The sequence below is a fragment of the Notolabrus celidotus genome, chromosome 18, assembly GCF_009762535.1.
Source record: "Notolabrus celidotus isolate fNotCel1 chromosome 18, fNotCel1.pri, whole genome shotgun sequence".
Lineage (NCBI taxonomy): Eukaryota > Metazoa > Chordata > Actinopteri > Labriformes > Labridae > Notolabrus > Notolabrus celidotus.
The window spans coordinates 1,816,979-1,840,564 of record NC_048289.1 but is presented as its reverse complement, the minus strand read 5'-3'; the positions used below and the strand labels follow the sequence as shown (position 1 = coordinate 1,840,564).

Genomic DNA, 23,586 nt, shown 5'->3' with positions numbered 1-23,586 from the left:
CAAACTGGTGTCTGGCCCTTTAAGAATCCCAGAGTTGGTTTCCAAATCTCGTTGCAGTCTCCTGTTGTATTATAATCTCGCGATAACTTGACATCAGTGGCGGCTGTGTGGCCCCCTGTCTCTGTCCGGACAGAGTTGTTGGTGACGTTTGAATGAAAAACAGTGTCAACTAGCCTCACATCGGACCCGAGGAATAATGGCTTCAGCCCTGGAGCAGTTTGTGAACAATGTGCGGCAGCTCTCGGCTCAAGGTAAGCCTGTTTGACTCTGTGGAAGGGGAGGAATCAGCTAGTTAGCTCTCACATGCTATCCACACACAGAGCCCTGTTTCTGCCTCATCATGTAAACACAGCGCAGAACATGACAGGCTGCTGATACAGCTCTACAAAGTCCCACCAGGACACACAGCAGCAGTGGGACACTCCCAGGAGGACTGCGAGGTGGCTAGCTCATTAAATATTTGGTGAAAACAGAAATTGTTTTTGTTTTTGAAATAGAAAATAAAGCCTGCCGATAGTTCCGCCTTAGCCTCTCCTGATTGGCTGATGGACTGAAGGGAGAGCTCTGATTGGTTTAAGTCATCTGTCAGTCTCGGCTGCATTTCCTGCGTCGCAAGGCCTCAAAAGATCACAGAACCGGCCCAGTCAGATTATAACACACGTACAGTGTCAACGTCAACAACAACAACAACAACAATAATAATGACAATAATAATAATAACAACAACAACACATTTACATGTTAGTAAGCTCAGACAGTGTAGTGCGACAGTCTATGTTGTAACATGTGTTTAGATAAGACTCTTGACTCACCTAAACTATAAAGTATGTAGTTATATTGAATTCCACTTACACACACACACACACACACACACACACACACACACACACACACACACACACACACAAACACACTACTATTACTATAACTGTAGTATGTAATGTCTGCTTTGCCCCCTCAACCCCTTCAGGTCAGATGACCCAGCTGTGTGAGCTGATCAATAAGAGCGGGGAGCTGCTTGCCAAAAACCTGTCCCACCTGGACACGGTGCTCGGGGCCTTGGACATCCAGGAGCACTCCCTGGGAGTCTTGGCTGTGCTGTAAGTTCACTTTAACACCCTCATCTGATACAGGTTTGCCTCTACTGCTGTAGGAACTGGCATGTACTCTGTTAGATTAGTGTTTCTATTTTGTCAATCATTATTGTCTCTTGGTATATATTTTTTTGGTTTTATCAATCAGTCTTTATTTGTATAGCGCCAAATCACAACAAACATTATCTCAAGACGCTTTTACAAACAGAGCAGGTCTAGACCACTCTATGTCAAATTATGAACAGAGACCCAACACCAAGACAGGATAAGACTCAGTCTGACCCCACCTTAATCCACCATGAGCATTGCACCTCACAGTATTTAGCTAGTTACAGCAGAGAGGACAAACTTCCTTTAACAGGCAGAAACCTCGAGCAGAACCAGACTCATGTTAGACAGACATCTGCTGAGACCGAGTTGGGTCTGGAAAGACAGATAGAGGAGAATAAGAGAGAAAGGGAGCATCCTAACTCGGTTTCCTTGTGGCTTTTTAAGGTATTTACTTTCTTTCCCTCTGTTTTTGTTTTCCAGATTTGTGAAGTTCTCTATGCCAAACATCCCTGACTTTGAGACGCTCTTCTCCCAAGTTCAGCTCTTCATCAGTACTTGTAATGGGGAGCACGTTCGATATGCAACAGACACTTGTAAGTTCAGATCCTCATCAATCACTCTTAAATGTATGGGAAGCATGTCTGTATGCTACTACAGGATGTAAGGATACACTGAACCCACAATTGGAATCCCGATTTTTGGTTCACGATACGATTCACTCACGATTTTCAAGAAAACTGGATTGAACTCAAAATTTGTATAGCTATTATTTTATTTCAGTCCTCAGATATGGACAGTTGGGATATATATTTGTTCTCTTATATTTCTTTGTAAACAAAGTCATCCTGTTTCATTTTGAAGGTGTGTTGTAACTCAAATAAAACCACTGAACACTTTTTTTCAACACCTTGCAAAAAAACCCTCAAAACCACCGTACAAAAATACCTTGTTGGAAAATTTCAGAACAATTTTAAAGAAATGTAAAGTGAACAATTCCCAAATGAAAGTATGAAATATTAAAATAAATAAGGTCAATCTCTTTAAAGGTGACATATCACGCTTTTTTCATCAATATATATTGGTCTAAGAGGTCCCCAAAACATGTCTTTAAAGTTTATGCTCAAAAAAACACTTTGAAATCAGATTTTGGTCTGCCTGAAAAACCCTCTTCTTCAGTCCTGCTCAGAACAGTCTGTTGCTGCTCACAGACCTGCGTTACTTCAACCCTCTGAATCTGATCCAGAATCTGATCCTGACAGAGAGGCGCCTGCAGCAGGACCTTTCTGAACCATCGGTCACAGATTTAGTGTTTCTTGTTGTTTTATTTGTCAGTATGTCGACGTGTGTCTTGGTACACAGCTACTAACATGTGGCTATGCTAACTAGCGCTAGCACTTTTCCATGATAAATAAAAATCATCCACTAGATCTTCAAATCTGCAGACGTGGGGAGTAAAACCGACCTTTGTGTTTATTAAGACAGCCTACAACTAGCATGCCTCCCTCCTAAGCTCCTTGTTAGCACACACATGTGTGCAGGGAATGAAAAACAGAGGAGAGGTTGAGTTGTATTTTATACAGTCTATGGGCTGAACAAGCTCCGAGCTCTGACTTCTGTTACAGACCGGATGGCATTGTGACGTATGAAAAAGACTGAAGTCTGAAACGGCTGGTTTCACACACATTTACAGAAAGGTGGAGAAATCAGAACAGGGGCAGAATGGATTCTTTTCATTCTCGGGGGGTTTGTAGACATGCCAGGGAAACATATTTCAGGTAGAGAACCATTAAAAAGTCCATTTTGCATAATATGTCACCTTTAAATAAACTGAAGTGCAGCTTCTGCTCCTGGCTGTGAATTGACATGTTTTCCTTCAGGAGTATCAGGGAAAGACAAAATGCTGCCGTACCTCAGACTGTAAACACAAAGGTGCATCCTGAACTGCTCGGTCTTCACCTGCTGCCTCCATGTCTGTTACGCTCCACTCAGTGAGTGATGAGAGAGCAGCGCAAGAGCCTTCATGATGTTGAACAAGTGGAGTGAAATGCAGATAGCGCCCTCTACTGTTTAAAAATAATATCTCCATACAAATGTTGTTGAATCGATTTTAATCCACCCTTATTTGTATCGATTTTTCACCGTCCTGTGATTTATCCTTACATCTCTATATGCTAATGAATCTGAATGTGTCCAGAGCTTATGCGTTGTTGTTTTCTGGAGAGGGGATGGCTTTGTAATTTACAGAGAATGATGCAGGAGCAGCAAAATGTTCAAACTGTGCCTTAAATCCACCACAAACCATTGAGGTCATATTGTACACGGTCCCTTTCTAAATACATCAAATGAGGTGATGACTAAAGTCAGTGTAGTGGAAGCAGAGGGGGATAAACACGGGTCCCTCTGTGTTAGTCTGCTCTGCTGTCACCTGAGATATCATGATGTGAGTTCTATGATTTGAATATGAGCACACCTTTACCTTCTCTCTGTGTGAAAATGTGAAGTGTTGACAACTTTGATGACAAAGAGAGACATTTAAAAAATAATAGATAAAACATGACGTGAGAAATTATGAGATCATTTAATAACATAAGGTCAGAGATTTGAGACACTTCATTTCAATCTTTGTATGTATTTGTTAGTCTTTGAGTCTGCTCGTGATGAAGTTTGAATGTGTTCTTCACATCTGTGTGATCGGTGCTTTACATTAAGCTGACCTCTAAATGAAGCACATCAGACCTCACCTCCTCTCTGTCCCCTCCCACAGTTGCTGGTCTCTGTCACCAGCTGACCAACGCCCTGGTAGAGCGGAAACAGGTGAGACTGCTGAAGCTCAATGTTGTGGAGTGAAATAAGGAACACCTGAGGGACAGACATGGAACTCTAAAATGATACATTTCTTAAAGTCTAAATCAGTTGTTGGATGAATTGGTGGAATGGGGATAGAAAACCTTGACATTAAGTATGATTATGCATTTATAACATAGTTATGGTTGTGTAGTAACGGCCCTTTGACTGTCTATTGTACTTCAGTTTGTGAGAAGCATGTTGTCCTCGTTCTTCTCTGTTCTAATGTTCTCTCTGAATCTTCTCTCCTTCTCTGGCAGCCTCTGAGGGGCGTCGTGGTCCTCAAACAGGCCATAGACAAAATGCAGATGAACACAAACCAGCTTACCTCAGTGCATGCAGACCTGTGTCAGGTGAGTCCCTTTACATCAGTCACTTCAGGGCTAACTCTGGGTTTACATTTCTATGAAGGCGGTTCACTCCTTACCTGGGTAGATCACTTTTTGTAGAAGACTCCGCCCACTGACCAATCAGATCGCTGGATCGTTGAGGTGTGTGAGCTGATCCTGAGGGGAGGAGGATTGACTGTGATTGAATGTGCTTTCCTGACATCAAACTTTACCTGGAACTGAAATAGGTAGTCAGGTGAAGTTGTTGTAAGTAAGGATGGGTCATTATTTTTCGAATGCTCAAATATTCGTTGACTTATTAATAATCATAGAGTTAATGAGGATATTACCTCTTTTAAATGTACAGGTTTTTATATCATAGACTTTGTTCTTGGAGCGGGAGATTGACAGACGGATCGGGGCGGCGTCTGCAGTGATGCGGGCGCTGTACCGGTCTGTCGTGGTGAAGAGAGAGATGAGCCAGAAGGCAAAGCTCTCAATTTACCGGTCAATCTACGTTCCGACCCTCACCTATGGTCACGAGCTGTGGGTAGTGACCGAAAGAACGAGATCGCGAATACAAGCGGCCGAAATGAGCTTTCTCCGCAGGGTGGCTGGGCTCAGCCTTAGAGAGAGGGTCAGGAGCTCAGACATCCGGGAGAGGCTCAAAGTAGAGCCGCTGCTCCTCCGGATCGAGAGGAGCCAGATGAGGTGGTTCGGGCATCTGGTTAGGATGGCTCCCGGGCGTCTCCCTGGGGAGGTGTTTCGGGCATGTCCGACTGGGAGGAGGCCACGGGGAAGGCCCAGGACACGCTGGCGAGACTATGTCTCTCAGCTGGCCTGGGAGCGCCTCGGTATCCTCCCAGAAGAGCTGGTGGAAGTGGCCGGGGAGAGGAGTGTCTGGGCTTCCCTGCTGAGACTGCTGCCCCCACAACCCAGACCCGGATAAGCGGAAGAAGATGGATGGATGGATGGACTTTGTTCTTACCAGTCCCTGGTTGTAATACTGCGTTCCCACCATATGGTGGCTATAGAGGCTGATATATTCTCCTGCGTCTCCCCTATGCAGCAGGGGCTGACACGGACATGAGCACCACATACTTGTGCTTCGATTAGGGATGGGAATTTACCATAATCCTTGTAATCGATTACTTGAATTTCCTAATGAACGATTACTCGAGTACTCGCAATTATTATTATTTTTAACCATAAACAAAAATAAATAAATAAAAGTCCGTCGGACACAGACCTACCAGACCAGACTTGTAGTAAGTTCTGCTGCCTTTTCTTCATATATCTCTTCCACTCTCATAGTTGTTGCTCTCTGTGATGGTGGCTTGTACTCCGGCTGGACAAACGCCATCAGCTCTTTGAAGCTTTCTCCTTCCACAAAACTTAATGGGAGCATATCTCCAGTTACCATGTTGGTTATTATCAGGCTAATCTTCTCCACTCTGGCTTCATCACAACGACGTGTGCTAACAGGGCGAGCAAAAGACGTGATGGGAGACTGCCTGTTATCTGTCTCCTCTGTTTTCTCCTTGTGCTTTAAGCGTATGTGGTTAAGCATCAAACTAGTATTTCTATGGTATGGAAGTTTAACGCCACATATCTTGCACTGCTCATTAACTTCATTGTTTTTTCAAAGTACTTCCAGACATCACTTCTTTTAACTGACATGTCTCAGGTGTTGTACACGGTTCTGTTTGTTGTGCTTTCGCTTTCGGTTGAATAACATGTCCCTAGAGAGTTGCCGTAGCTGCTGTTCTAAAGCTGAAGCCGTGGCCGGAGAAGTCAAACGTTTTTATTTAACATAATTATTTTCCTACCTCGTATATTCAGTTAGGCGAAAACAAAAAGCACATGGACACACATGTACCGCTGTATGTTTCAAGTTATCTTGCCAGGTGCACAAGTAACAAAATGCTATTCGAATAATGGGGTCAACGGCGAGTACTCGAGTAGTCGTACCCATCCCTAGTGTCGATGTGTCCGTGTCGCGCAGCAATTCTCTGCTGAAAAGCTTGAGGGCAGTGTGGTCTCTCTGATAGTCGGTCGCCTGCTTCCGGTCCCGCTACGATCTCTGTTTCCTTTTCCACAGAGATTCAGAGCGTGTTCTGTTAATCTACAGCTGATACATGTTGCTGTTTATCATACAGACATGATTACATGAAGAATAGAGAGGAGGAGATGAAATACACGGACCATGTGTGGAATCCCGGAAGTGTTGTAAATGCGGGAAACACAATGCAGTCGAGCGGACCAATCGCAGGGCTTGCAGTCCACGTCGATTCTACGTGTAGTTCATAGACTGAATAAAATATGGACGTAGTATCCGTGACGTCACCCATCTGTTCCTGAGAGCTGTTTTGAAGCAAATCGACGGCGGCAGCCATATTGGTAATGCGGAACTCAACTAGGCAGAGTGTGACGTAGTGTGAGTCTCTTAGCCAATGGCTGTGTGTTCCCGACCGGGAGTCACGTCAGTCATGTCCTTATTTGGGCAAAACTCATAATCTTAATATCTTCTGAACCGTCACGTTAGAAAAAAATTCAGCCCCCGTACAGTGTGAGCCATTGGAGAGATTAGCGTTGTAGGGCCAAGACGTTTTTTGAACCAGGCTGTAAACATGTTTATTAATGCTGCAAAGATCGTCTTTTTCCCATTCATATCTATGTGGTTTCCGGTGTTTCTGCAGCCAGCCTCAAGCGGATTCTCGATGTATTGCAGTTTATATCACTTCCGCATTGGCTTCATCGTTTGAGACCGGAGTTTGCCTCTTGGTGTAGTTACATTTTGGAGGAGGTGCACGTCAGCTACATGCGTAGGCATCTGCGTAGGTACAGGAGCTACACTGACCTATGGAGTAGGCTACACTGTCAATTTGATGTAGAAGTATAAATCAGCCTCAAAGCGTCTTAAAGCTGTTTGCTTACCGCATTGAATAACAAGAGAAGAAGAAAACATTAGTGAGAGTCGCTGGGAATATGTGTGTAGTGAGTACTGAGCATGACTGTGAATGTAAACATACACACAGCTGTGCTGTCAGCCCCGCTGTTAGAGGGGATTAATTAAGATTTATCAGCGAATAGATGCCAGTGATTATCGGATAGTGTTTTGACTTGAGAAGCCCATCCCTAGTTGTGATCTGGATGTTAAACTATACATGCTCATCACTTTGAGTTATGTTTATAATCATTTGTATTATCTCCACACTGCTCTGTTGGATACTGTCGGGGCTGCAGATGAAATATTAAAGGTGACATATCATGCAAAATGGACTTTTTAATGGTTCTTTACCTGAAATATGTGTCCCTGGCATGTCTACAAACCCCCCGAGAATGAAAAAAAATCCATTCTGCCCCTGTTCTGATTGCTCCACCTTTCTGTAAATGTGTGTGAAACCAGCCGTTTCAGACTTCAGTGTTTTTGTTACGTAACAACAATATCCGGTCTGTCACGGAGTCAGAGCTCGGAGCTTGTTCAGCCCATAGACTGTATAAAATAATGCTGAATCCCTCACCCGTTTTTCATTACCTGCACAAATGTGTGCTAACAAGGAGCTTAGGAGCGAGGCATGCTAGTTGTAGGCTGTCTTAATAAACACAAAGGTCGGTTTTACTCCCCACGTCTGCAGATTTGAAGATCTAGTGGATGATTTTTATTTGTCATGGATAAGTGCTAGCGCTAATTAGCATAGCCACATAGCTACATCTTCATAGCTGTAGCTGTAGCTGTAGCTGTGTACCAAGACACACGTCGACATACTGACAAATAAAACAACAAGAAACACTAAATCTGTGACCAATCCTTCAGAAAAGGTCCTGCTGCATTTCTGGCAGAGGTCGGTTTTACTCCCCACGTCTGCAGATTTGAAGATCTAGTGGATGATTTTTATTTATCATGGATACGTGCTAGCGCTAGTTAGCATAGCCACATAGCTACATGTTCGTAGCTGTGTACCAAGACACACGTCTACATACTGATAAATAAAACAACAAGAAACACTAAATCTATGACCAATCGTTCAGAAAGGTCCTGCTACAGGCGCCTCTCCGTCAGGATCAGATTCAGAGGGTTGAAGTAACGCGATCTCTGAGCAGCCGTGTATATTCAGCCAACATGTAAACGTTAGATCAATGTGCTGGAGAGCCGAGGCATATCCACTTCCGGAGGGGGCGTGGTCAGAGGGAAAACAGACTGTTCTGAGGAGGACTGAAGAAGAGGGTTTTTCAGGCAGACCAAAATCTGATTTCAAAGTGTTTTTTTGAGCATAAACTTTAAAGACATGTTTTGGGGACCTCTTAGACCAATATATGTTGATGAAAAAAGTATGATATGTCCCCTTTAAGTCTAAACTGTCATTAACGACAGCAGATTAAATCAGAGGGAGATCACTGTCTGTGAATAAACAGAGTTATTATGAGCTGTCTGTCTGCATCAAGGATTGGAGAGTGGTATGTCTGTATTTGCATGTTTACTTATTTAGTTTGATCTGCCAGTTCTTCTTTCATTTTGTTCTCCGTCTCTCTTCATATTTGTATCTCCTCCCTTTAACACATGAGACTGTTCAGAGTTTGTGCAGAGTGAACCGTGACTGTCCGATGTGAGCCTGTCAGTCGTTTTCACTCCATCCTTTTCTTTTCTTGCAGCTTTGCTTGTTAGCAAAGTGCTTTAAGCCTGTCCTGCCCTTCCTGGAGCTGGACATGATGGACATCTGCAAAGAGAACGGAGCCTACGACGCCAAGCACTTTTTATGTTACTACTACTACGGTGGACTGATCTACACAGGACTCAAGAACTTCGAGCGGGCGCTGTATTTTTATGAACAGGTACTTTGAAAGCTGGCTTCATGTATGATTAATAATCTATGATCGATAGTTTCTCGTATTTAAAGTCCTCTTCTTGTGATTTCTCTGTTGTCAGGCAATAACTACTCCAGCCATGGCTGTGAGCCACATCATGTTGGAGGCCTACAAGAAATACATCCTGGTGTCTCTCATCCTCCACGGCAAAGTGCAGCCGCTGCCCAAATACACCTCACAGATTGTCGGGAGGTTCATCAAGGTACGGACAATCACTGAGTGTTACTCCTCTGAAGGCTCACATGGGTTTACAGAGACTGACGATCAGGTGATAGATGTAAAAGTTCAGGGCTACATTTCCTCAAAGTAGTCCTGAAACAACAGCCAACACCCCAACCTGTCTGTTTGTGTTCTGGAGAATCTGCAGGAACTAAATTAAAACTCATTTCCAATTTAAGAGGTGCTCCCTACAAATAATCCACTCCAGTTTTATCATTGAGTGTCGGCTCTTTGTTTTCAGTTTGAACAGACAAACTATTCTCAGAAGTAGTGAGGTGTGTTATTTCTCAGACTGGAACCTGAACAGAAACAACGTTTACAGGACGTCTGTTTATTTCATGTGCCTCGTTCAAAAGTCCTCCCCTTTGGTTCAGTTTGAAGTTAAAGATGAATAATGTACAAAGTTCTGGTGGATCTTAGAGGGATATGTTTTTCTGGTTGGGGTTTATTGCATAAATAAATCTGTGGTTCAGTCAGTGCAGGTTCTGATCATCAGAGCTGTTGTTCTGGAGAACTTGTAGTTATGGTTCTTTCTTTGCATGCACTAGAGTAAAGTCCTTCCTCTGTCTTCAGCAGTTCACTGAATGAGGCGTGTACCTGTTTCCATTTAATGCCCTGAAGCCCTGTGCTCCGATACACTGCTGTTATAGAGAAGAGGTGTTTTCAGATAAAACAGTGATGCAACAATTTCTCTAAGAGAACATAGGATGATACTTTATTGATCCTCAGAGGGACATTCAGTTGTTAAAGCAACACAGACATGGTAATGCAAGCAAGATGTAGAAGAGGAACAAACATGGAACACATGGAGTAGAAAGACAGCAAAATAAAATGAGATACAATCAAATAAGATAAAATAAAACGAAGCAAGATAAAAGAAAATGACATGAAATAAGATAATATAAAATAAAACAAGGTAAATAATATAAAATAAATAAAATGAGATAAAATACAATAAAAAAACAAAATGAAATGATATAGAATATAATAAAATAAAACGAGATAAATACAATTCTATAAAATAAAATAAAACAAGATAAATAAAATTCTATAAAATAAAATAAAACAAGATAAATAAAATAAGATAAAAGAATAAAACAAGATAAATAAAATTCGATAAAATAATACAAGATGAACAAAATTCTATAAAATAAAACAACATAAATAAAATAAGATAAAAGAATAAAACAAGATAGATAAAATAAGATAAAATAAAATAATACAAGATAAATAAAATAAGATAAAATAAAATAATACAAGATAAATAAAATAAGATAAAAGAATAAAACAAGATAAATAAAATAAGATAAAAGAATAAAACAAGATAAATAAAATAAGATAAAAGAATAAATCAAGATAAATGAAATAAGATAAAATAATACAAGATAAATAAAATAAGATGAAATATAATACAATAAAACAAGATAAATAAAATAAAACAAGATAAATAAAATAAGATAAAATAATAAAACAAGATAAATAAAATAAGATAAAAGAATAAAACAAGATAAATAAAATAAGATAAAATATAATACAATAAAACAAGATAAATAAAATAACATAAAATATACAATAAAACAAGATAAATAAAATAAGATAAAATAATAAAACAAGATAAATAAAATTAGATAAAATATAATAAAATAAAACAAGATAAATACAATAAAATAAAACAAGATAAATGAAATGAAATACAATAAAACAAAACAAGATAAAATAAAACTAGATAAAATATTATAAATAAAATGGAAACAATAAAATAAGACCAAATTGTATGTAAAATACAATAAAACAAAACAAGGTAAAATAAATAAAATACAAGGCAGTCAGTGCATGTGATTTTAAATCTTCAGTTATAAGATCAAGTGACGTGTGTGTGTGTGAGGTGTAGTTTGAGGTAGAGGTAGAAAGAAGGGATGGGGCTCCTGTTCATAAGACATTTTGCCATGGGCAGCTTATCTTTCAGTCTGCAGAACAAGTGAAAACAGGTGATATTTATTCTGTCAGGATGAATAAATGAGACAGGAGTTACTCTGAGTTACTGATGTTACTTTTGTTTGCAGCGTATCGTTAAACCCTCTGTGAGGAGTTTTGAACTGGTTTGAACAGATCAAAATAAATGATGATTTTTTCTTACTGAGGCAATAAGAGTGACCATTCCCATGCTGTCATTTTTACTGCCTGAAATCACTGCGAGGGGTCGGCTGTCAGACCAGACGATCCCTGGTGTTCTGTTTTCATCATGCAGTTGCTCATTGGTTGTTTGTCTTTGTCCCTTTTCCTTGTTTTAGCCCCTGAGCAACCCATACCATGAGTTAGCTCAGGTCTACACCACCAACAACCCAGCAGAGCTGCGCAACCTGGTCAACAAACACAGTGAGACGTACACACGAGACAGCAACACAGGCCTGGTCAAGCAATGCCTGTCCTCCCTCTACAAGAAGAACATCCAGAGGCTAACGAAGGTGAGTGTGTCAGCCTGTGTTCATGTTACAGAGATACAGTGGAGAGTCTGCTGCAGGTGAGGTAGTGCACAGCAGATGTTCTGGTGCCTTGCTATCATTGCTGCAGACTTGCATGTCTCTCTGTGTGTGTGTGTGCCTTTGTCTGATTTTATGATTCAGTTGCCATGAGCCAGCCTGAAGCTCTTACTTTAGACTCTTCAAAGGAGACACTCTTTGCTTTGATGACAGCTTTGCACGGTCAGTCAGCTTCATGAGGTCTTCACCTGGTTTTCAGTTCACAGGTGAGCCTTGTTGAGAGTTAGTTAGTGGAGTCTCCTCCCTCCTCATGTGTTTGAGACCATCAGCTGTGATGTGCAGAGGGAGGGAACTATTCCACTACTGTTCTCATCCATATTAGGACAAGAATATGGATGAGAACAGTAGTGGAATAAACATGTTTACAGCCTGTTTCAAAAAACAGTTTAGGTCTGTAGCCGTTGGCTAGGAGGCTCAAAGCCCGCCTCTTTACCTCACACTAGCTCGACAGAACTTAGGTTAAGTTCAACATTTCCAATAAGGCACCCGCTAACGATCAGCTTCAAAACAGTGCTTCAGAAACAGATGGGTGACGTCACAGAGACTACGTCCATTTGTTATACAGACTACTGAAGAAACTGGCTCTGATGAGGACCGTCCCAAGAAGGGGAGACCAAGAGTTACCTCTGCTGAGGAAGATCAGTTCATTTGAGTTATCTCAAATAAACAGCACCTCAGATAAGAGGTTCAAGAAGGAGACACATCCCAACATCTACTGTTAGAGGAGGCTTTGTTAATCAGACCTGAAGCCAGCAAAGAAGAAGAAGAAGAAGAAGAAGAAGAAGAAGAAGAAGAAGAAGAAGAAGAAGAAGAAGAAGAAGAAGAAGAAGAAGAAGAAGAAGAAGAAGAAGAAGAAGAAGAAGAAGAAGAAGAAGAAGAAGAAGAAGAAGAAGAAGAAGAAGAAGAAGAAGAAGATCCACAAACACAAGGAATAATAAAACTAAGATTATTAATAATAATAATAAATTGGTTTTATTTATGGAGCACTTTTCAAAAAACAAGTTACAAAGTGCTTTACATGGGCCACAAAATAAACCAAGCAGTTCATAAAACCACACAGGGCAAGACCAAGAAACAAAACAGATTTTAAAAGACATAAAATTCCTTTAAAAAAATTCTAAAGGAATAAAAAGTTTAAAAAAGATCTCTTAAAACAGTCAAACTCACATAAAACAAATAAGTATGTTATTTTTTCAGAAGAGTTTTAAAAGAGATTACTGACTCTGCAGCCCTGATCTCCTCAGGCAGATTGTTCCAGAGTGAGTAGACATCAGACCTCTGGACATCTGTACTTTGGTTCTTTGGTCTGATGAATCCAAATCTGAGATTTATTGGTGCCGATGTGAGACGCAGAGAAGGTGAATGGATGGTTTCCCACCGTGGAGCACAGAGGAAGAGGAGGTGTTAAACTGTGGACGTGTTTTCAAAGCACAATTAACCAGCAAGACTACCACAGCGCCCTGCAGAGACACGACATCTGGTGTGTTCCTACTGGGACCATGGATTGTTCTTCTACAGAACAGTGACCCCAAACTCACCTCTAGGCTGTGTGAGGGCTGTTTGACCCAGCAGAGAGTGATGGAGTGCTGGCCTCCACAATCACCTGACCTTAACCCGACTGAGATGGTGTGGGATGAGTTGGGCTGCAGAAAGAAGGACCTCATGAAGCTGACTGAGAGAGTGTGCAAAGCTTTCATCAGAGCAAAGAGAGTCTAAAATATGAAACACATTCTGGTTTAAAGAGGAAACACTGAATGAGAAGGTGTGTGTGTGCGTATATATGTGTGTGTATTTAAATTCTGTCTCCTGACTCCTGCAGACATTTCTGACGCTGTCTTTGCAAGACATGGCCAGCAGAGTGCAGCTTTCAGGCCCCCTGGAAGCTGAGAAGTACGTCTTACATATGGTGAGTACATCCACAAAGACTGAGGTCAAACATGCTGTCAGCACACTTACTCTACATTTATTACAATGTTTCAATCACTGCACTTCAATATGTCACAGTTTTTAAGATGAGATGTCTTCAGAAACCCACTCATATCGTTTTAAGAGATTCTGACATCCACCAAAGTGTTCTTTTCTCATATTTCTAGTGGTTAAAAACATGTAAACATTATTATTATGTCAGCTGGTAAGGGTGAGTGGATCAATCCCAAAATATCAATACTACAGATACTACACCTCGTTTTTGAAGATCCATTCTAGGATCAATAGGATCGATACCAGTTTCAGTTTCTCTTCTAGGTTTTATCCATTTCATCAAAGAGTAGAGCTGTCTGTGCAAACAACGTTCTGTTCTCTTGAACACACTCTGCTGTCCTGTGTGCTCAAACAACCAACAAACGCATCACACACTGTGCACAAGCAGCAAGCCACATCACGCACCCTGACTAACGCTGCCAATCATCATGCATTGCATGCCGTGATGGCTGAAAATAAGAGGAGCATCTTGTGGAGCTATTTTACAGCTGTCACTGAAAATGTAGTGAACTGCGACGTGTGTAGGAAGGCTGTTTGTTACTGTGGTAACACCACCAATTAGTTCAAACATATAAAAATCCACGTCAAAGAGAACTCTGAGTTTCAAGAGAAAACAAGGGAGGAGGAGGAAATGCTTCAGACAGAGTACTAGTTGTTTGTCTTTAAAAACTGTCCTGTGTTTTAACACACGTTATACATCAAAGTACATAAGATACTTTTAATAATAGAAAGTGTCGGTATAGGTATTCTGGCACTGTATTACTTGGTATGGGATCAAAACTAAAATTAGTGGTATCTCACCTCCCTATCAGCTAGCTGATTCTCCTCATTGTCTCTCTGTGCAGATTGAAGATGGCGAGATCTACGCCAGTATCAACCAGAAGGACGGCATGGTCTGCTTCCACGACAACCCAGAGAAATACAACAACCCAGCCATGCTCCACAAAATAGACCAAGAGGTGACGAAGACCAGCTCTCATTTTCAAAGCTGTTAGATCTACGTGTTTACGCAGAGTGTCAGTGTGTGACTTGTTTTGTGTGTGCTCTCTTTCAGATGCTGAAATGTATAGAGCTGGATGAGAAACTTAAGTCTATGGATCAAGAAATCACAGTAAACCCTCAGTTTGTGCAAAAGGTAGGCTCATAGAACAGAACCAGGTTTACCAATAGTTCCTTCTTTACAGTGTTTGAAGATTTCCTATATACTTATTTATTTCATATTCATGGATGTGTCCCACTGAGGCAGGGGCACAGCACAAGGGAAGATTGTCCCCCTTTGGCAAAAGTCCCTGAAGGCCTAATGATCTGATGATTCTTCACATTATGTTGGCAGATATTCTTGTGGTCTGTAGTATCCATAAGAGTCTTGATAAGTATTGATATTGATTAGCAGTACTTGTATCAAAACCAGTACTGATAAAAATCCTAGCTACACCCATCCCTGGTGGTCACAAGTCAAAGTTTCAGAATCAGGGGCGCTGCATCCTCTGTGTAAAGAGGAGTGGGACCGATTGGCTCGTTATCAGTGCACAGTTCAGCAGTCAGGATGGTATCGGCTGTGTTAATGCACATGGCATGAGAACCCTGCACATTTACAAATGCAATACAAGTTATAGAGAAACATGTGCAGCCAAGTAGATGATTTCTGTTTAAGTAAAGGCATTTCAAGCCAAAATACTTTTCCATAATTGGGCGCAGACTTGACCTAATGGTTGAGATGTGCACCCATGTAGCGGGCGGCCCAGGTTCGAATCCAGCCTGAGGCCTCTTTCCCACATGTCATTCCCAAACGGCAACCTCCAGCCGTGAGAATGGAAGCCAATGTGGAAGTGTTAAAAACTGCAGTTTCTCAAGTGCCCACTTGAGGCTGGCTCCAGAAGTACCAGAAACCACATACACACCCATTCAAAGAAGACGATCTTTACAGCATTATTAAACATGTTTACAGCCTGGTTCAAAAAACTGCTTGGCTCTACGTAGCTCATGTCTCGATCAGCACACACTGTACGGGGGATGAATTTATTCATAATGCCGCAATTTCGAAGGTATTAAGATTACTAGTTTTCCATTATGAGAGGCACAGCTGACTTGACTGACAGGCTGGAACACATAGCTGAAGGCTAGGAGTCTCAAACTCCCGCATCTTTACCTCACACTAAGTTTGGTTGAGTTCAGCATTTCCAATATGGCTGCCGCCACCGACTGGCTTCAAAACAGTGCTCAGGAACAGATGGGTGACGTCACAGATACTACGTCCATTATTTATACAGTCTGTGGTCATTCCCCTTCTCTCTTCAGTCCTTAAGTTGAGACAAAAGCGACTCACAGCACTTGTTTTCCTGCAGGCGTAGACAGTAAATTAAACACTACACAGGCATCGGTCCATTAATGGTCTGTTTGTGTGTCAGTCCCTTTAACCAGCACTGGGACGTGTTTCTGTCAGTAGTGGACACTGTCAGTGTCTGTCTAGTAGGGCTGTCAAAATTGCTCCAAAATGACATTCGAATATCTATATTTGTGCAATATGTCAATAACAGGTGGACAAACTAATACAAGGAGACATAACTACTTGTATATGTATTTTTATTTCAGATATAACATGCCTAAAACATACCTACACATTACAAAACAAGTAAATGACCTAATGGTCTATACCGTAACACTTTGAAGACCTCTCGCTCGCCCCCCTCCCCTCTCTGTGCGTAATGCGCTGAGTGAGTGCTGAACAAGACTTGTGCGAGCAATTAAAGGTCCCGACTCTTGTCCCTAATATAGGCAGGCTTCATTCAGTGATTGAAGCAAATATTAACATTAACTGAAGTTAAAGTTAAAAATGAAAAAGTAGTCCACTTACATTCTTGACGCTAGTATGAAAAAAAAAAAGAGGAAAAACTGCATTTTATCCCAGTGTCACTGATTGTCGGGCTCTTTAAGTCCACTGTCAATGCAGGGTCTTAGGCCTGACAGGTTATTTGCCAAAAACACAAGACAGTCAGTGTGAAGAGACCAGATCTCTTTTTATTCACTGTATTCCCAGCGGAGGAAAAGACGCGTTCAGAGCGCACTGAGGATCCGGGGACGGAAGGATTTCTCTCTGCCATCTGCTTCATGCTGTGCATGTGTGACTCCTGTGACCTGTCCCTGACCCGTCATGCAGTTCGCCCACTCGCAAAACAGCCGCTGATGTGTTTTTTTCCACAATCGAACATTAATTTTCAGAATCGAATCTCGTTTTTTTTTTTAATATTCGAATATATATTTGAATTTAGAATATTCGTTGACAGCCCTACTGTCTGCGTGTATGTTTATATTTTACAGCCATGCTCAGTTTCTGCGATTATCTCCGTTTCTGAATCTCACAACACCACTCACGTTGATTTCCAGCAACTTTCATTCATCTTTTCTTCTTCTTTAGCTATTTAATGCAGTTAGCATTCTTCTTCTTCTGTTACTTAATGCGGTTAGCAAACAGCTTTAAGACGCTTTATAGCCACCGTCTGCTGGGAACACTGTATTACAACCAGGGACAGGTAAAACGATGAAAATAGTGCTTTTAAAATGAGACAATATTCACATTAACTCTTTGATTTTTGATAAGTGAATGAATATTCAAGCATTTGAACTTCCTGCCAGTGTTACAACCAGATGGCTCAAGAGTGTCTTGCATGCAGCCCTAACTGGCCCCCCATTGATAAAGATGCAGCAAAGGAGACCCTGAACCGTTTAACAGCTGAACTCTATGTTAAGCAAGAAAGAGAAAAACATGCCCCTTTAAGAATTTCAGCAATTAGTCTAAGGCCTTATTCGACCGGTGGACCCAGGGGCAAAATTTAGTTCAGGGGTAGATAATCTCCCCCCTAAAAAGCAGTTGTAGTACTTTTCAAAGGTCCCGGGACTTTCAGGGGGCGGGGCCTGCAATGCTGAAGGTGTCTGATTGGTAGATTAACCGCAGTGTTTTTATTCCTCCCTCCGTCCACAATAACATCACACACATCTGTGATTCTCTTGATTTCTCTTTCTTTCATTAGTTTTTATTTGTTCTATCTTTTTTGTATGTGTGTGTACTTTTCAAAAGAAGAAGCTGTGATTCTCTTGATTTAGCAGCTTGTAACAGTAGTCTTCTCTCAGCCCACCGTGAATGCGTCTCTCCCGGTGTTCCGGTTTTAAAAGTGACCCTGTAAACTGGAGACCTTCAGCTGAACGTGTCAGTGTTTGTGGAGTTTACACAGCTGTTGAAACACAGAGGGAGTTCCTGGGAATGCAAACTAGTTTAGTTTTTATTAAGATTTAAAAATATCCTCATCAGATATTTCATGATCGTCTAAAGACGTATATGAGGGATGCATCCGGCTGAGAGTCTCCAGTTAACAGGGTCGCTGTTTAAACCAAAACACCGGCCGATCTCTGCCACGGCTTTTTGAGTTCAAAAGGATTTTAAAGGCGTGTTGAAACGTCTTTGCTACTCGCGCTTATCTCCTCTCACGTGTTGATTCAGTGAATCCATCTGTGATGAAATATAGCACCATCTAAAACAGACCAGCTGAGTCTCTTCATGCTAACAGGCTAACTGTTGTGTTGCTCATAATGATACCTGCCTGTCCGTCTGCTTCTATGGTGTCATCTGTGATGAATGTCATTCGTCTTTGTTTTACTGCCCTCTACTGGTCTGGTGGTGTACTGCATTTACTTTTTATTTCTCCATATGTCACTGGCCTGATTTGCACAATCTACCGCGCGGTCAAAACGCAGACAACAATGGGGGCACAGGGACCTTCTAGTTCAGGGTAAAGTAGTTCTGGGGGATAAAAGACCCCGCAACAACTATTGGTCGAAATGCACCTTTAGCAGGAGTCAATGGCAGAGGCCTGATTCAACAAAATACATCAGAAAGTCTTACATATATTCATGTCACTGAATCATCGTACATCAGTGTTATTTACCTGGGTGCTTCATCTTCAGGTGTCTTTAGTTTTGTTTCTTCCTGTCTTGTATTCACAAAGATCTCCATCCTCCTCAGGAACCACACACTCAGTCTTGTGTTTAGCATTGATGTCCCAGGTTGTCTCTTTTCTGGTCTCTGAGTTTACAGGCCGCTGGTTGCAATGTGCCACTCATTTTAAAAGTTGCAAGCTGGCACCAACAGCTTTGTTAGGCTTTTGATGAGATAGCTAACTGATATTTTCAGACTATTAAACAGATTTTTTTTACCAACATTCTCCAGGCAAAAATCATCTGATCACAATGAAAAAGATGCATGGTGGTGGTGAGAGTTTGCACTGGCACACTTGTTGCTGCCAGTGCTCTCCAGTAACAGGGTCGCTGTTTAAACCAAAACACCGGCCGATCTCTGCCACGGCTTTATGAGTGAAAAAAGGATTTTAAAGCCGTGTTGAAACGTTGAAAATACTCATTTTAAAATACTTGTATTTAAAACTGTTTGGGAAAATGGGACGTGACACCGAGCATCCTTTTAAATCTTCTGTGTTCAGAGACCCGTTGTTTGGAGGAGTATTCAATGATCACTCTTCTTTTCTTTCTTTCTTTCTTTCTTTCTTTCTTTCTTTCTTTCTTTCTTTCTTTCTTTCTTTCTTTCTTTCTTTCTTCCTGTCTTTCAGAGTATGGGATCACAGGAGGACGATGTTGGTAGCAAAACATCCAGTTACTCCTGAAGCGCCTTGCACAGGGACAGAGTGTTGCAGCCATCCAGCACGATGATCCCCGGATGAGTAGGATTTTTTTTAAAGAGGAAAACCTTCTATTGCAAAAGGACACTGGTCGAGGAAAAGCTTTGTATGGAATGACCGTTCTTTTGTTTCATCCTTCTTCACAGTGTTGAAAGGAAAACAAAAGATCCTTCCAGAACAGGAAAGATTAAATTCTGTCAGTGTTTTATTTATCAATGTTCAGGTTGAAGCTCCACCGCTACATTAACAACAAACTGCAAAATAAAAGCTGTACTTCTTTGTTCCAATAATCTGTGTGGATAGGCTCACTGTTTGTTTTGGTTCTGCTGCATGATGGCAATAAAATGTGGGCATTACACCGGAAGACAACACATTAAAGGCTGGTAAGGAATAATCTGATATACTCGTGACTGTATTCCCCCTCACTTCTTTACGTCACCATGTAGATAACATCGTTAGAACATCTGTACTAATCTGTGTGTGATCAACCTCCACACATTGGAGGAGTAGCTGCGAGCTGGTGCACTGTTTTGTTTTCTCCTTCTTTCTTTAGTTTGTTTGTTTGTTTTTGTTTTAGATCCGCTCGAGGCTGCTGGAGCATTGTATGAAACGTACTGATACATATTGATAGCAACAGGTAGAATCAAACTGTCAAAATGGGAGCTTAAGCTTTTCAATCGTGGATCTGTTTGTTAATAATAAATTGTTTACCGATACAGCTCTGGGTCTCTTGTGAAAAATTACTCATTCATACATTCATACAGAGAGAGAAAGAGAGAAGATAACATGAGGCTGTTTTATGTTTTCGACTATGAACGCCGGATGTTTGCACCAATCAGGACGCAGCATCGACTTCTACAAGGCGGGACAAAACCAGGAGGGGAAAGTTGGCACCAATCAGTCACTTCCTGCTGTGAGAAATGAAAAACTGCAGTTCCTCCAGTGTCCACTAGAGGCTCGCTTTGGAAGTACTATAACGACCTAATTCCACCAGATCCGTGTCAGGTCCGTCTCTGATCCGGCACGGCACCAGATCTCATAGGTTTCTATTCTAGTCAATGTGTTAACTTCCTCTGGATCCGCTCCACTGCGTTCCTGCTGTGTCTCTGATCCAGCAGGTCAGAGTCCTCCGGATCAGATACACAAGACTTCTATTTTTGCCGGATGCCAGAGCACGATGCATCAAACTCAACAGAGCAGATGGAGCGGGACAGGAAGTCAGGTTTCACCAAAACAAAATGAAAGCATCCGGTTAATTTTCAGAATAAAACACTCTGTGTTATCACCAGATCGTATTTCACTTAACTACAACAACAAACCAAAGTCATGATGAGCGGAGCCAGGCCTGGAGTCAACAGGTCAGAGGTTTTTAGAGGACCAGAAAGACAACATGGATGAGGAGAGGAGGAGGAGAATCCTTGATTCAGTGATTACTGCGGGATGACCTCGGTCACATGACTCCAGCTGTCCGGAGGTCCTGCTCTGGGCTGCGTTCTGATAACGCAACCGGTGGTTGTCGACGGACGAGAGAACACGGAGCCAGACCGAAGCGGATCAGAGACGGACTGCAGCAGATCTGGTGGAAGTCCTGTATAAGCCACATACACACCCATTCTAAAAAGATAACATTCTTAAAGTTGATGAAATTAATATTTCCAGCCTGCAGAATCTTCTGCACATTGTCTTTAATCTATCTTCTATATTTATATCTGGGTTACAGGGTAGTCTTTGTGATTGTGCTCAAGTTCAAGATGTTGTGAACACCAGAGGATGAAGGCCACACTAAATAAAACAATAGAGTCATACATTTATTATTATTATTAAAAGACACCCAGACTGAGGGGGATCTAAAGTGGGTGAATGACCTGAACATTTTCTTTAACAGATTTGATCATATATATATATATATATATATATATATATATATATATATATATATATATATATATATATATATATATATATGTGTGTGTGTGTGTGTAAGATATATTTATTTTTTACCTCTTTAATTTTAATTTTAATTGCTAATAACTTTGTAATAATTGTTCTTTATAGGCTCTTGTTTGCTTTATATTTTTTGCACTGTCTACTTTGTTACTGTGACACTTGAATTTCCCCGTTGTGGGACGAGTAAAGGACTATCTTATCTTATCTTAACTTAACTCTAAAGTTTTAATATAATCCAAATAAAGTCGTATTTTTGAAAATTGAATTTACAAGATGATGTCCTGATATTAAGAGAACAAAATCTTAAAGCTTGGTCTGAGGCATCATGACTGTTGTTGAAGCAGTGGATGACGTCTCCAAGCCGACTCTCCTTCTCTCCAGGGCCTTTTTTAACAGCTGTAGACCGCTCCAGTAGTACCCTCTCCAGGTCCAGGTGAAGTTGTAGCCGTCGTCCCTATCTGCGTACTGAATGTCCGCCATCGCATCGAAGGTAAACAGCCATGGTTGGTAGGGACAGTTCTACACTCTGTTGTTTTCAGTGTGGCAGCTTTCAGAGTGTGTTCACTGAGTCTGTACTGTTTACTCAGAACACACCTGTACCATGTGTAAAACACAGCCAGGCTGCTAGTGGTGTTCAGGTTCTTCTGTCATCCTTTATTATGATCTTCCTCTTCTTCCACCACCTCCACATCTCACACTTGACCTCTGATTTACTACTGTTTAGTAAAGCAATGATCACTTTCTTCAAAGCCCTTTTTTGCTAGTTCACCCACCCTCTCCATCCCCCTCACTCCGACATGAGCTGGCACCCTCAGACACTTTACCTGACCTCCCTGATTTACTGTTCTTGTGACCGTCTGAAGGACTTCAAATTAAATATCCTGACGGCTGTTTGAACTAAAAGACTTCCACCCACCTTAGTGCAACCAACACTGCCACCATCTCCACTGTATACAGTCATGGCCAAAAGTTTTGAGAATGTCACAAACATTACATTTTCACAAAGTCTGCTGCTTCAGGGTTTTTAGGTGTTTTTGTCAGATGTTTCTATGGTATAATGAAATACAATTAGAAGCATTTCATAAGCATCAAAAGCATTTATTGAGAATTACACAGAATTCATGCAATAAGTCAATATTTGCAGTGTTGACCCTTCTTTTGCAAGACCTCTGCAATTCTCCCTGGCATGCTGTCAATCAACTTCTGGACCAAATCCTGACTGATGGCAGTCCATTCTTGCATAATCAATGCTTGGAGTTTGTCAGAATTTGTGGGTTTTTGATTGTCCACCCGCCTCTTGAGGATTGACCACAAGTTCTCAATGGGATTAAGATCTGGGGAGTTTCCTGGCCAAGGGCCCAAAATCTTAATGTTTTGTTCCCCGAGCCATTTTGTTATGACTTTTGCTTTATGGCAAGGTGCTCCATCATGCTGGAAAAGGCATTCTTCATCACCAAACTGCCCTTGGATGGTTGGGAGAAGTTGCTCTCGGAGGACGTTCTGGTACCATTCTTTATTCATGGCTGTGTTTTTAGGCAAGATTGTGAGAGAGCCCACTCCCTTGACCGAAAAGCAACCCCACACATGAATGGTCTCAGGATGCTTCACTGTTGGCAAGAGACAGGACTGATGGTAGCGCTCACCTCGTCTTCTCCGAACAAGCCTTCCTCCAGATGCCCCAAACAATCAGAAAGGGGATTCATCAGAGAAAATGACTTTACCCCAGTCCTCAGCAGTCCAGTCCCTGTACCTTCTGCAGAATATCAGTCTGTCCCTGATGTTTTTACTGGAGAGAAGTGGCTTCTTTGCTGCCCTCCTTGACACCAGGCCTTCCTCCAAAAGTCTTCGCCTCACTGTGCGTGCAGATGCACACACACCTGCCTGCTGCCATTCCTGAGCAAGCTCTGCACTGGTGGTGGCCCGATCCCGCAGCTGTAACACCTTCAGGAGACAGTCCTGGCGCTTGCTGGACTTTCTTGGGCGCCCTGGAGCCTGTTTGGCAACAATTGAACCTCTCTCCTTGAAGTTCTTG

At 41.6% G+C, this 23,586-nt stretch overlaps 1 protein-coding gene across 1 annotated transcript; it reads left to right on the top strand.

The window, feature by feature from the left end:
* The first annotated feature begins 67 nt into the window (after positions 1–67).
* Positions 68–20,326, top strand: cops3 (COP9 signalosome subunit 3). Its single transcript, XM_034708204.1, has 12 exons — positions 68–251; positions 971–1,100; positions 1,626–1,738; positions 3,910–3,959; positions 4,250–4,342; positions 8,972–9,151; positions 9,246–9,386; positions 11,695–11,868; positions 13,763–13,849; positions 14,769–14,882; positions 14,978–15,058; positions 19,539–20,326. The coding sequence occupies exons 1-12, from the start codon at positions 197–199 to the stop codon at positions 19,590–19,592; spliced, it is 1,272 nt and encodes a 423-aa protein (XP_034564095.1). The 5' UTR covers positions 68–196; the 3' UTR covers positions 19,593–20,326.
* The last annotated feature ends 3,260 nt before the right edge of the window (positions 20,327–23,586 follow it).

Excerpts from the sequence above, each read along its gene's own strand:
- cops3 (XM_034708204.1), top strand. The coding sequence starts at position 197 with ATGGCTTCAGCCCTGGAGCAGTTTGTGAACAATGTGCGGCAGCTCTCG. Across the intron at positions 4,343-8,971 it reads TGCATGCAGACCTGTGTCAG|CTTTGCTTGTTAGCAAAGTG; the intron begins GTGAGTCCCTTT and ends CTTTTCTTGCAG. Across the intron at positions 15,059-19,538 it reads ACCCTCAGTTTGTGCAAAAG|AGTATGGGATCACAGGAGGA; the intron begins GTAGGCTCATAG and ends CCTGTCTTTCAG.